The 14,089-nt window shown below is 40.7% G+C and overlaps 1 protein-coding gene across 1 annotated transcript in view; it reads right to left on the bottom strand.

Annotated features, from left to right (window-relative positions):
* Window positions 1-14,089, bottom strand: part of LOC308704400 (tumor necrosis factor receptor superfamily member 11B-like) — a gene marked incomplete at both ends in the record, with an annotated part of 70,561 nt that overhangs the window by 44,823 nt on the left and 11,649 nt on the right. The window contains one exon of the mRNA XM_081388639.1: window positions 12,723-12,938. Within this exon, the coding sequence (XP_081244765.1) occupies window positions 12,723-12,938 (216 nt within the window). The remainder of the gene's footprint in view (window positions 1-12,722; window positions 12,939-14,089) is intronic.

Genomic DNA, 14,089 nt, shown 5'->3' with positions numbered 1-14,089 from the left:
TCCAAATTCATCCAAACATCTAATCATTTATGTTTGGGCCTGAAATCGCTGATATAACCTTTAATATGTTGAGACAAAAAACTTTTATTTCAACATATTTCAGTCGACGGCTTTTAAATTACCAATTTTCCATACGTTAGCTTTTAACGAAGAGGGTGCCGTTTGAATTTGGCGCTCAACCATCATGCGCCTCTGTTATGTGCGCGTCTCTGTTATTTGCACGCCACAGACTGTCTGCGCACTGCACGTCCGCTTTAGAGTTCCGCCTTTTGCGTTCCGTAAATATTTCTCTGCGCACATAGTCATATGAGAAGCGAGCACACACACACAGACAAACTCGCGCACATGACACACACACACAAACTCTCCGCGCACATACTCATATGAGACGCGAACACACACACACACACACACACACACACACACACACACACACACACACACACACACACACACACACACACACACACACACACACACACACACACACACACAAAATATACCCTAAAGATGTGGATAAGTCGATCAAAAGTGTGGCTACATTTCTCCAGGCTCGATGCCAACAGCGCGTGATGCAGTATTTGCGGTAAAATAATTGCTGCAAAGACCGGTACCACGACAGATATGATGAAGACCTTGACAGTGCACGGAGTCAGGGCCGGCGATTGCTATAGGCGAAAACGCAAAAACTCAATCTTGCCTAGGGCAACCAAAGGGCTAGAGCCGGCCCTGCACGGAGTAAACATAAGAGCAGAAAGTTGCTCCGTCTTTGACTGGTAAATGAAGAGATACTTTGTTGATCATCACTCTGACAGTGTTTATATTGCAATAATGACCTACTGAATGTACACTGTGCCGTTCAAAAATGTGTTGGTTAGTCAGAATTTTTTTTCGGTAAGGATGCATTAAAGTGATCAAAAATGACCTTAAAACATGTGTAATGTTACAAAAGATTTCTGTTTCAAATAAATGCTGTTCTTTTAAATTTTTTATTCATTAAAGAATCATGAAAAAATTATCATAGTTTCCAAAATATTAAGCAGCAAACTGTTTTCATATTTCTGAAGGATCATGTGACACTGAAGTAATGATTTTGAAAATTCAGCCTCGACATCACAGGAATAAATTACATTTTGAAATATATTCAAATAAGATTTTAAATTGTAATACTATTTCACAATGTTACAAGTTTTACTGTATTTTTGATCAAACAAATTCAGCTTTGGTGAGCATGAGCTCTTTATAAAAAAAAATGTTCCTTTGTGCACTGGCACAAAGTCAAACTGAAAAAATAAAACCAAAGTTTGTCTGAGGTAATGTGTTATGTAATCTTGTTAAAATGGATTTCATAAAATTGGTATCGAAAAAAGTATCGTTCAGGAACCGGTATCGAAATCAAGGTATCGGTATCAGTATCGGTAATGGTATCGAAAATTTTTGAACGATACCCAGCCCTATTCAACAATGTCCTGAATAGGAGGGAATACTTAGTTGGCTCAACCCAAGCATCATTGGTGCAGGGCACAAGGGGCTTCAGAGCTCTTGGAGTGAAGTATTCTTAGACAAACTTTGAACAAGGGGAGTTGATATCAGCTTAACCTGAGATAAAGCTCAAGGGTAGAGGCCTGAACAAATACTGACTCTTGCTCCAAGACAGGTTGCTGTCTGAGCTAAGCTCTGGAGGAGTAGAGGCCTCAACAGGATGAAATTCCATTGAGGAGGCCTAAAACACTCAATCCCACGACTTGATGGTCAAAATCAAGTGCTTTTACAGGAGAGCGTGCTCTAAAAGGCCACAACCTAGACAATGCTACTAACCAGAGCTCTAGAGAGCAGAGGCTTCAGCATAGTTCTTGTCACTCTCTAAGCGAGAGGAAGCCTAACAACGCCCAGGTGACAACCACAGGGGAGGCTATTTGAAGAAAAAGCCTGCAACACCTGGCTACTTGTCTGAACACTTGTCATATAAATAGGGATGCACGATGATATCGGCACAACATCGGTATCGGCCGATACAAGCTTAAAATGACCATCATCGGCATCGGCCGATATGAATATTTCTGCCGATGAGCCAAACCGATAGGGGGGCGTGTTTCATGTGCGCGCGCGACGACCATGAACGTAGCTTGAGCGCCAAAAACTTAAACTTACAACATGTCAGCTGTGTGGAGGCATTTCGAGATCTGTCAAACAGATAACAAACTTGCTATTTGTAATATTTGTAAAGCACAAGTGATGCGAGGAGGCGTAAAACAACAGTCTTTCAACACTACAAATATGATTACACATATCTTAAGAGCCATCATCCTGAGCAGCACCAAGACTTTTTGAAAAGTAAGAAGGAAAAAATGCCGGCAAAAACCCAACATCAGCCTCTACTTCAGTAAGTAAGTAAGTAAGTAAAAGTAAGTAAAATTTATTTATATAGCACATTTATCACAGCGAAGCTGACCAAAGTGCTGAACAAAGTCAAAAGAATAACAAAAAATGAACAAAACATACGATACAATAAAACAATGGAACATAGATAAAATCACAAATTTAAAATGCCTGGGAATAAAAATATGTTTTCAACTTCATTTTAAGTCTAAGAAAGTTGTTGGAAAGCCAATTTTTAATGTCCCCTAGGCAGGCCAATAAAGGTTGAATGGTATCACCAGCTTTCAATGGTATGTACAGCTGGGTATCATCCGCATATAAATGAAATGCAACTTTGTGTCTCCTAATAATGTCTCCCAAAGGTCGCATATATAAATTAAAAAGGAGTGGCCCTAAAATGGATCCTTGAGGCACTCCACACATAATAGGAGCAACAGACGAAGAAAACTTACCCAACTCTACAGAAAAAAACCTGTCTCTAAGATATGAATTAAACCACTGCAAAGCAATACCCCCAATACCAAACAAATTTTCTAACCGGCAGAGAAGAATATCATGATCAACTGTATCAAAAGCTGCTGTAAGATCAAGAAGCAGCAGAACTGAATTTTTACCACTATCCGCTGCAAGCAAGATGTCATTGAATACTTTAAGCAAAGCAGACTCAGTGCTATGATGGGCAGAGAAACCAGATTGGAGAGGTTCTGTTAATTTAGCTGCATTCAAAAAGGAAATCAATTGTGAATATACAACTTTTTCTAAAAGTTTAGATAAAAATGAAAGCTTAGAGACAGGCCGATAATTATCAAGACAGTTTTCATCCAAACCCTGTTTCTTGAGCAAAGGTTGAACTACAGCATGTTTAAAAAATTTCGTGGACTACCCCAGCACTTAGAGACGAGTTAATCACTGACTGAATGGAAGTACCAATTTCAGAAAAAGAGGCCTTAATAATCTCAGAAGGGATAATATCAAGTGAAGAGGCAGTTTTCTTCATCTTATTGACCAAATCACAAAGTTCCCTCAAAGAAACACTTTGAAAACAAGAAAAAGAAGCCGGACTTGCCAGCGAAAACAGTGACAGATCTGATGACTGCAAGGTAAAAGAGGAGCGGATAGCTAACACTTTATCTGAAAAAAACTGTAAAAAATCTTCACAAAGTTTAGTTGAGGGTTCCACATGAAACTGACAACCTGGATTAATTACTGAATTAATCGTGGAAAACAGAATTCTAGGTCTATGAGAGTGTGTAGTAATTAAATCTGAAAAATACTTAGACCTAGCTGATTTTGCAGCTTTCTGAAAGTTAAATAAACATTCTTTGAAAAACTCACAAGACACAGTTAACGAATCCTGTTTCCATTTCCTCTCCGCTTGACGACATGCCCGCCTAAGAGAGCAAGCATTGTCGTCAAGCCAATAATAAGATTTATGTCTGGGTGTCTTTAACTTAAAAGGTGCAATAATATCTAAAATATTAGAACAATTTGTATAGAGACAAATTGTATAGTCAGTTCATCAGGCCCAGTGGTGAAAGACTCAACAGCATTCAAAATAGATCCTTCAACAGCGTTAGCATGATAGATTTCACTAAACTGAGGAGGAATAGATGAATTTATACAACGAGAGTAATGGCCCAGATGTTTTTCCATAACTGCAGAATTCTCAGCATGGACATTAAAAACAATAGGGCTGTGATCAGAAAAGGAGACATCTTCTATGTTTACATTGTCTACAGCAACACCATGTGACAAAATAAGGTCTAAAGTGTGACCATGAACATGAGTTGCTCCATTTATATGTTGCATAAAACCAAAAGACTCCAAAACATTACCAAATTCATTGACCAAGTGTCGACCTGGGCAGCACACATGTATATTAAAATCTCCCAATAATAACAGCTGATCATACGAGGGCAAAATATGAGTTACAAATTCACAAAACTCTCGTATAAAACCACTGTCAGGATTAGGTGGCCTATAAATAAGCGCACAGAACACCGCAGTGGAATCAGACTCTAGCACAATACATTGTAACTCAAATGATGCATAACTCCCGACAGAAACGGGACGTATGTTGAGGGTTTGTTTAAAAACCATGGCGACCCCACCACCTTTGCCAGTACATCGAGGTGTACTAATAAAACAACAGTCCGGCGGACAGAGTTCTTCAAAGACAGACGACTCACCAGCAGAAGCCCACGTCTCCGTCAGGAAAAGGATATCCAAGTTGCGTCCAGTATAAAAATAATTTAAAATAAAAGTCTTGTTGCACACGGACCTAGCATTAACTAGGGCCATGTTGAGATGAAACTGTAGTTCCGAGTTCCGATCCAGTCGAACAAAATCCAGTTGGCGAAGATTTAAATGTTCCACTCCTCTCCGGCGAAGTCGTAAACGCGGCAAAGCGGAGGTAGAAGAATCATCGAAAACGGGAAGATGAAAAGCACATATATAATCCCAGGAGCGTCGCGCCAGGTTGTGCCCCTCCAAATAAGTTGTATTCAGGGAAAACTGGGTTGAGAATTTTAAGGATGAAGCAATCGCCCGTCTAATTCTCACTTGAACACCACCACGACAACCTCTCTTTCTGCGGCGTTTCCGTACAGGAGGAACACAGCAGGGTAATTGGTAAACGCACTCTGGCGCAGGTTGCTTGGAAGAGGATTGAGAGCAAGAGTAGAGAACTGGGCAGTTTCTCAGGTAACCAGCTTCCATACAACATTTGATGTTAAATAGGGCTTGGCGATCGTAGGTCAGCACTGAGTCTACATGATACCAGTGCAACACCACACAGAGAACAAACAGTACAGGTAACGTGACTACAGACTGAAACACACAAGAGAGACGGCATGCCGAGTGCACTGGCGCCATCTAGCTCAGTCCTTTGACAAAGCTAGAAAATACAGCAGCGACCACCCAAAGGTAAAAGATCTTAACGAGAAAATCATTGAATTTATTGCTCTTGATAACCAGCCGTTCAGCGTGGTGGAAGACGTTGGCTTCAGGAGGCTAATGATGTACCTAGAGCCGCGGTATGCTATGCCTAGCCGGCGCTATTTTTCTGACGTGGCCTTACCTGAACTCCAGAGTGTTGTCGCCAGTCACATTGAAAAGCTCCTCGCCCGCGCTTGTCACATTAGCTTCACCACGGACATTTGGACATCAAGCGTGAGTCCTGTAAGCATGTTGAGCCTCACTGCCCTGTGGTTGGACGAAGACTTCACCCTTAAAAAAGCTGTCCTACACTCACAGGAATGCTCCGGTTCTCATACAGCAGCTGCAATTGCGTCCGCATTTGAAAGTATGTTTGGGAAATGGAAAATAGAAAGAGAACAAGTGCATGTCGTGCTACGTGACAATGCCCGTAACATGGCTAAAGCTATGATGGAGTTTGGTGTGGCAAGTCTACCGTGCATGGCACACACACTGCAACTGGCGGTGAATGACGGTGTCCTGTCTCAGCGCAGCGTGGCGGATGTTGTGGCCGTGGGAAGGAGAATAATTGGACATTTCAAACACTCCCAGCTGGCATACAGTCGACTGGAGGATGTACAGAAAGAGCTCGGAATGTCGGTAAAACGACTTCAACAAGATATCGCTACCAGATGGAATTCCACATTTTATATGATGCGAAGCTTGGTCGAGCAGAAGAGGGCACTAGGTGCTTATGCCGCTGATTTCGAGCTTCCTGCAACTTTGACGGCAAATCAGTGGGGAATTATAGAAAATATGATCACACTTCTCGCCCCTTTTGAGCAACTGACCAGAGATATAAGTTCAGCAGAGGCCTCTGCTGCTGATGTGATCCCCGCGGTTGTGGCGCTGACACGACTGCTTGGCCGGCCGAGTGACACGGACAGAGGAGTGCAGACTACCAAAACTACCCTGCTGGAAGCCGTCAATCATCGCTTCAACGGTGTGCATTGTGAGGCACTTTATTCTGTTGCAACCATGCTTGATGCCCGCTACAAAGACCGGTACTTTGACGAGGAAAAAAAGAGGAGTGCTCGCGACCTGTTGCTCAAAGTTTTGGATGACATGAGCGGCAGTGCAGATGCCAGCACAGAGGATCCCCCAGAGAAGAGGACCCGAACAGGATCACTGCTGGATATGTACGAGGAAATTCTGGAGGAGAATGTCATGTTTGAGGAGCAAGACAAGACCGCGTCAGCGTCACAGGTAAGCATCAAACATGCACAAATGTAGATTATTATTATTATTTTTAAATATTTCACTTTTGGACCGAGAGCATCCTAATTAATAATGCGACTTTAGCTATTATTATTCTGCAATGTCATAGATAATCGCCTATTTATCATAATTTGCTATGTGTACGGTAGTAATAATAAAAAACGTGCAACTAATAAATCATTTGATTTCTGGAAAAAAAACGTTAGTGTTAATCTGTTAATGCCTAAAGCATAAAGTAAAAAATAAAAATCCGTAAGTGATATTTTTGGTATTCTGTTACTTAATAGGTAATCTCATACCTGGCCGAACCCACAATTCCCAGGAACCACAGTCCATTGGAGTACTGGAAATGCAACCAGGCCCGTTTCCCTGCCCTCGCTACTGCTGCACGCAAGTACCTGTGTGCGCCCTGCACAAGCGTTGACAGTGAACGGCTTTTTAGCGTTGCCTCTGATGTGATAGATGAAAAGAGAAATCGAATGGACGGTGAAAAAGCAGAGATGCTCATTTTTGTGAAGAAAAACCTACCTCTGGTATTAAAAAAATAGCTGAACAGAAGCCTACCGGTCATCCGAAGTTGTCACCCTAGTTAGTTGGACTAAAAAGGTTTGCACGACTCAAGTTCAAGTAAAGGATAAGATGTCCTTGTATTTTTTTTTTTTTTTTGCAATACAGAGAGCACATTGTTTATCACTGAGTTGTTACCGGACTGTCTGTGGCTCACAAGATAATATGTTGAGCTTGGTTTTAAGTTTGATTATACTTTAAAGTGGGTCTTCAGGACTGAAGTGGAGGTCTGGACTACAGAAGTGTTTTCTGTAAGTTGTTTCAGTACAATGTCATGTTAACCACTATGTTGGGGGAGCATTTGGTAGACCTGTTCCAGTAGGAAAAGATGTAAAAAAAATTATTTGAAAATTTATTTGTATTTATTTTACTCTTAAGGACTGAAGTTTCGAAGTCTAAACTTAAAAATAAAATGTGGCACTGGCATATCATTTATTCTCCAAGTGAAATAATTTACATGTTTTTCAGGGGTGAATGTCTGTCTACATTTGTAAAATGATTCATTTATGGTAGAATCATTACAGGAGAGAGACTTGGATTTCTCTTAAGTAAAATTAAAGTGTAAATATATCAGGCGAAAAATGTGTATATATATCGGTATCGGTATCGGCATCGGACAAAATTAGTTTGAAAATATCGGCATATCGAATATCGGACAAAATCCAATATCGTGCATCCCTACATATAAATTATCTGGAGCTCAGATGAAATGACTCTCTAATTGAGAGTAGGCCAAGTCACTCACTACAGGTGATGTGTTTCATTCTAATGCTACCCATCATAAAAAGACCTCACAAACGACTCTTAGTTAGAGGAGGCGTCACGATAACCTTCCCTAAAAATGGGAGCTCAAGGGCCCCAGTTTAAATTTGCCCCTTTTTTTTACTGATATGATGAAATCCCCTTATTCCTTTGCTGAGGTCGCTCAACCTGCAAAGCTCAACATGTGACTTCAAAGAGCGAACACCCGCTCGCTGCTGCTGCTTGCTGGAATGCAGAGGATGGATCTTGCCAGACTGGCTAGTTTTGGGTACACCAATCCGTTGACTTTCCACCATTTCAGTAGGTCCCTGTCGTCATCCATGGCATGCCTCTGTGAATTGTACATGGCCACTTCATCCACATCTGGTTTGTTATCATCATCTTGGTTCTCCCACTCGGCAAAGTGGGAGTCTCTCCTGGGCCTGGCTGCTGGTGGTGTGAAGCCAGTTCTGCTCATTGCACTGTCAGCTGCTGCAGCATCTTTCTCCACAGGCAAGAGTAGGGTGTGAATGTGGGCATGTACTTCATCTCTTCAGGAGAAATCATCCTCAATTTGTTGAATTTGGGCCAGAGGAAAAGAACAACTTTGTGCAGCATGATCACCTGGATTTTTTGCACTATGAACTCGGCATGTCTCTGACACACAAAGGCATGCTGCGAAGAGTCGGTGAGAGAGGGCTGGCAATGTCTCTTCAGTCTCTCAAGCCAGAGGCAGACCAGGTTTATGGTTGCATTTTTGTCAGGTGCAATATTTTCGATGCGCTCAAGCTCACCACGGGTCTCCAGCTTCTCCCGTAGCTCTGGGTATATGTCCTGCACTGACTTGAGTGTGAGGTAAACTGTGCTAAATCATTTCTCCCCCATCTGTAGCACTGTCTTCGATAATTGCCCAACCAGGCCAGATTGTTTCAGATAACTCACGAGTCCTTTAGCAGCAGATATGGTCTCTCCTATATCCGGCGCTGAGGGAGCTAGGGTTGAGACTAAATTTGTTGACCAGCAGGCACACTATCTTGCGTCTGATATTTTTCCCCGTTTTAGCATCCTCCACGGGAAACATTGCTGTGGTGAGAGTTTTACCAACTAATATATAGTTGTCTGTGATATAATGGCACGTTATTGCGACTTAGCTTTTTGTAGTCATCAATCCACATATCCGTGCTCATCCCTACGTCTCCATTCTTCAAAGCATCTTTGAGTGTCTGTGCCAGAACTTCCCTCCTCTCATCTGCTTTTTCTAGGCAAGCCTTGGAAACGGTGCTATGGTGAGGCAGGATGGACTGGGCCGATACACGACCATATGTAGCACCAACATTGATCAATTCTTGAGCTAGCCCCTGGAAGCCCTGGCCACTTACAATGTAAAATGGCCTTATGTACCTGCAGCAAAAACTCAACACATTTCTCTGTGAGGGCTTGCCTTGCCCTCAGGGGTATGTTTGGAGAAGTAACAAAAGAGGACTTTGAAGGCTGACTATCATTCTTTCTGTCATGGCAAGCCTGCTTCATGTGTCTGTTCATCGTCAAAGTCCCCATTTTTTTTGCTGTCATAGGCGAGCAGTATGTCGCACTTTATGCATGCGACAAAGCCAACATAGCCCACGACTTGTTTAAAATGGTTCCATACCTCCGACTTTCCTCCAAACTTGCTCAAAGTTAATTCTCCTGTTTTTCTTTTTTTCTTTACATCTTCAAGCTCCATGTTGCACTTAAGCTACACAATACAGCACAGCAGGTCCGGTGTGATGCGTGTGGAGGAGATGCTGCACATGTCACGTGACGAGTTGCATTTTGTAACTTTGTAGCCTAACTTGATGATTAAAAAAACACAAATGCTTGAACAAGGGCCCGGCCCGGCCCGAGGATAGTAACTAGAAATATTGGCCCGACCCGCAGGTCAAGTTCGGGCTCAGGCTCGGGCAGAGAATCTAAGCTCTAGTAGGACGTATAAATAAAGTCACCCTCGTCGCCAAATGTTTCGCATATAGGAAAAAGACACAAATTCAGCAGTTCAGCAGAATGCGTTCAACATGAGTTGAATGGTGCTACTGTATTTTCCAAGATGGATCACATAATTGCACATAATATTGCAAATAATTTGGCTCATTCCGGCAGGTTTTACGCTTATACCAAAAGTGCACCACTGATCTATATAAGAGGAGCACACATAAAGCTGCCCCTCAAACAGTTCTCTGGAGTTCTTTTTCATGGTTTATTACACTTAAACGGTCGAAAAGACACAAAATATTGTCAAAATGCCTGTTTTGGCGAGTATTCGGGAAAACACAGGAATGAGGTCTGTTGTCGGCATTGAGAATTAAAGATCCGTGCAGCTCTTAAAGTGACAGCAGCCTAATGTACTGTTATCATGTTAATCAAAGAACAAGACAAAGAGAAAATCACTCACTGCTCTTGACTGATTAACTTTTGTAACTACTTTGATTGTAAGCATTAAACTGTATTTAATTTTTACAATGAAGACTATCCAGTGTTATTTTACATTTGATTACTTTAATTAATTTCTGTAGTAATACTATTAGACCCACCTGAAAAACACAAAGCCATGTTTATAAAAAAATTCTCTCAATTCTATTTTATTTATTTATGCTATAATTTGCAAGTTATTTGCTCTTATTTTATTATCGACTGTTCACTTGTCTTTTTTGTAAATTGAGTTCAGAGTTTCAAAAAAGCCTCCCTGTGCTGTGTGAAAGCTATTGCAACAAAATTACCCAAATTATCAAAAAAATATGATAATAATAAAAATATCTATATGGCAGTATATATGACATGTATATTTTCCTAGTGGTATCGAAAAATTATATAGAATATCGATATTTTTCAAGGTATCATATCGAATTTAGAAATTCCAGAACCGTGACAACACTAAACCTGACTGCACTATACCACTATACTCAAAGAAATGGGTTTCATACATATCGCAGCAATCGCAGCACAGTGATGGCATACTAGAAAAGACACTGAGCTCATAGTTCATGCCAGCCCTGTAGGTCTAGGGGCAATTCTCCTTCAGAACCACAGATGTCCATCATTGCTTATGCTAGTAGAGCTCTCACTGATGTTGAAAGACGATTCTGTCAAACAAATCGTGAATCACTCGCAATTGTGCAGAGTTGCAAACATTTTCACCTACAGAAATCCATTCACACTGAAAACAGACACCAGACAATAGACACTCAAGCTCATCAGTAATAATACTTGTTCCAAACTGCCCTCCCCCTCTAATTGAATGTCATATGCATACCATTCTGCTAAACGATCGATGCATTAATGATAAAAGTGCTCAGCATTGTGGGAACAATACATGGACATAGCAGCTCTGCATCTTTCTAAGTGAATATCATGCAACACCACATCCCCATATACACTGATTGTCTTCATCACTCAGTGTCCTCTCCACCAATAAGCTGGTGTGTGGTGGGCATTTTGTCTCATCTAATCAGAATGTTGTACCATGTGAGCATGGTGAGAATCTCTCACTTCACGAGTTCACACTTACAAATAAGTCAGATATAATAAAAGCATATTTGGCGTGCTGTCCGAGGAAAGGGCTCCGGGCTTGGTATTCGCCCTGAACCCAGAGTACTCCCCCCGTATTCCTGGCTGTAAAAGAATGACCAAAAGAGTGAGGAGGTGGTGGAGGGATGCTGAAAAACTGTCAAGGAATGTTAGGTGAGTTGACAAAGTGAATATATATATGCTTCTTCTCATGCTGATAGGGTAGACATAGTAATTGTTTGATGATTGGATTGATTATTTGAACGTGCTCCTCCCGAACTTTGTTTATAAAACATCATATGTAGTGACATTACCAAGAAGCCTGATTTGGAGAAATTGACACCCTTTGTCATATCTTTCTGACTTCCATCAAGAGTGATATTTTCTCCAAGCATGTGTTTCGGATGTTTTCAAAAGCCTGGACTCAATAGTTGAAGCTGAACATTGAGTTATTTATCCAACAGTATATGGTTAGAGATCAGTCTCTAAAAAAAATCATGTTGCTGTTCATTTTGTGTTTGCTGTTTTGTTTTTTTAAAGCTAGGGTAGGCAATGTTTTCATAAAAAAATTCATAAATTTTCTTTTATTATAGAGGTTGAAAGTCTCTTTACATCAAAATAGCAATCAATAATTAAAGTTTTTTTTTTTTTTGTATATATATATATTTTTTTTTTCTATGGAAGTCTCAGGACCAAAAACTGTTTGTCCAATCATTGCATTTGGTCCGAAATGCTATGATAGGATGTCCTACCTGCCTGACAACCTATGAGTTTGCATACCTCTGCACACCCTGCTTGCGCAGACATCACATGTCATCAGCGTGTTCCATCAGGCTATGCAGAGTTGTAGACACATTGCTAGAGTCACCGAACACTGCAAACAAACAGCAGCCACCTTTTACTCTTTCTCCTGAATCAAAACAATGAGCTTATTATCGTAATTATGAGATGAGAACTTGTGACGTTTTATGGAGCTGTTTGCATCCTCAGAGTCGGAATTATGCATTTCTATGGCAACCCTATCAATGCAGTTCAATATAACAGGCAGCCCCAACCCCCTGGACTGACAGCGATTGTACACCCCTTCCCCTGGTCCAACGGAAATCAGTAAGCAGCACATAGGGGGCCATGGCAATACACTATCACTGGACCCAGCAAGGGCAATTCCTAGGGATGCACCAGGAATCAGCACAGCTATTCCTTCAAAAATGTGTCCATACCAAAATTGGCACAAATGATCTTCAGAGCAAACAACTTTTTCAATGATAAAACAAGGGCTGGAATTGTTTAATGAAGCTTACCAGTGTGACAATCTGTGTGCTGATGGGAGCAGTCAAAGGTGAACTCTTTATTCTCAGATTCACACAGTGTGTCCTGGGTGGTTGTGCCAAGTCTGACAGTCTTCAGGCCCAGTTGAGTGCAATCCCTGTGGGGCATACACGGCTCAGTGGATGAAGATGTGCTGGAGAAATAACCCTGGGGACACTTCTCACACACTGTGTTCCTCTCTGGTGTGCCTGTAGGACATGTACATACACTCTCAATGCACAATTGCAATATGTAATTTTAGAATACAGAATACTTTGAATAGCAAAAACTAGGTCTACTTCTATATGCAGAGCAGGCACATTCATGGAATTCATCTGAATATGTATTCTGTTGTATATGTATATGTATATATACAGCATACTGCATAATTAATCCTGCCCACTACATTGTTTAAATTCTATTTTGTACTACTTTGTTATTATATTATATTGAAAGTGAATATGTATTATAATGTGGAATAAGGTTGATAAGGAATAATGCTACTATTTTAAACATGACTAAAGCTTTTTCAATGCTAAAACTCCCACATTTTCTCCAACATTCTTTATATTAAGAATGTATAATCATATGGATGTACCCACTGTGAAAAGATATATGAGAAATGAATCTAATTTTATTCAACCTAAACACCCATGCTGTCTGGTATATGAAACATAGGAAGTGAGAGTTTTATGAAGAATTGTTTAGGATTCATCACTTAGACAAATGTCATTCACACATGACTAAAAGAAACCATCTACTCACATGTTTAGGTCACTATTAGTGGAGTTTAATTATGTGAATAAGGAACTAAGGAATTTTGAGGAACTAGATTTTTACTTTTGGTTCTCATTCTTTAACTGTGCATAGCCAAAAAGTGACAATAAGCTAAACTTACAATAATTTGTACTTTTTTCAGAGTAGCAATAATGTGTGATATTGTTCAATCTAATACTGGTTAGGGTTCTGTGGTAAGCACGGTTTGGGCATCTATTGTGCTAATTGCTAACTGACGTGTGCCTATTAATTTAGAATCCATCTACATTAGAACTATAGAGTTCTTACTCTATAGTTCTAATGTAGATGGATTCTAAATGAATAGGCACACGCCAGTTTCCCTATTCATTTGACCACTGAGCATTGTGGTGAGTTTTCCTTGTGCAAAAACCTAAATGGGGTCAGAAAGAACACATTTATGTTTGTATGTTGCAAATCTGGTGAAAATATTGCATGATAACCTTTTCTGCACACACAAGGTAGAACAACTGGCACAACTAAGTGACCCCATTTTGTTTTTTTGCACAAGGAAAACTCACCACAATGCTCAGTGGTCGGCAGAGTGTTGGTGTGTAATAGCTAA

Source organism: Scardinius erythrophthalmus, assembly GCF_964197995.2.
Source record: "Scardinius erythrophthalmus genome assembly, chromosome: 16".
NCBI lineage: Eukaryota > Metazoa > Chordata > Actinopteri > Cypriniformes > Leuciscidae > Scardinius > Scardinius erythrophthalmus.
This window is presented reverse-complemented; position numbering and strand designations above follow the sequence as displayed.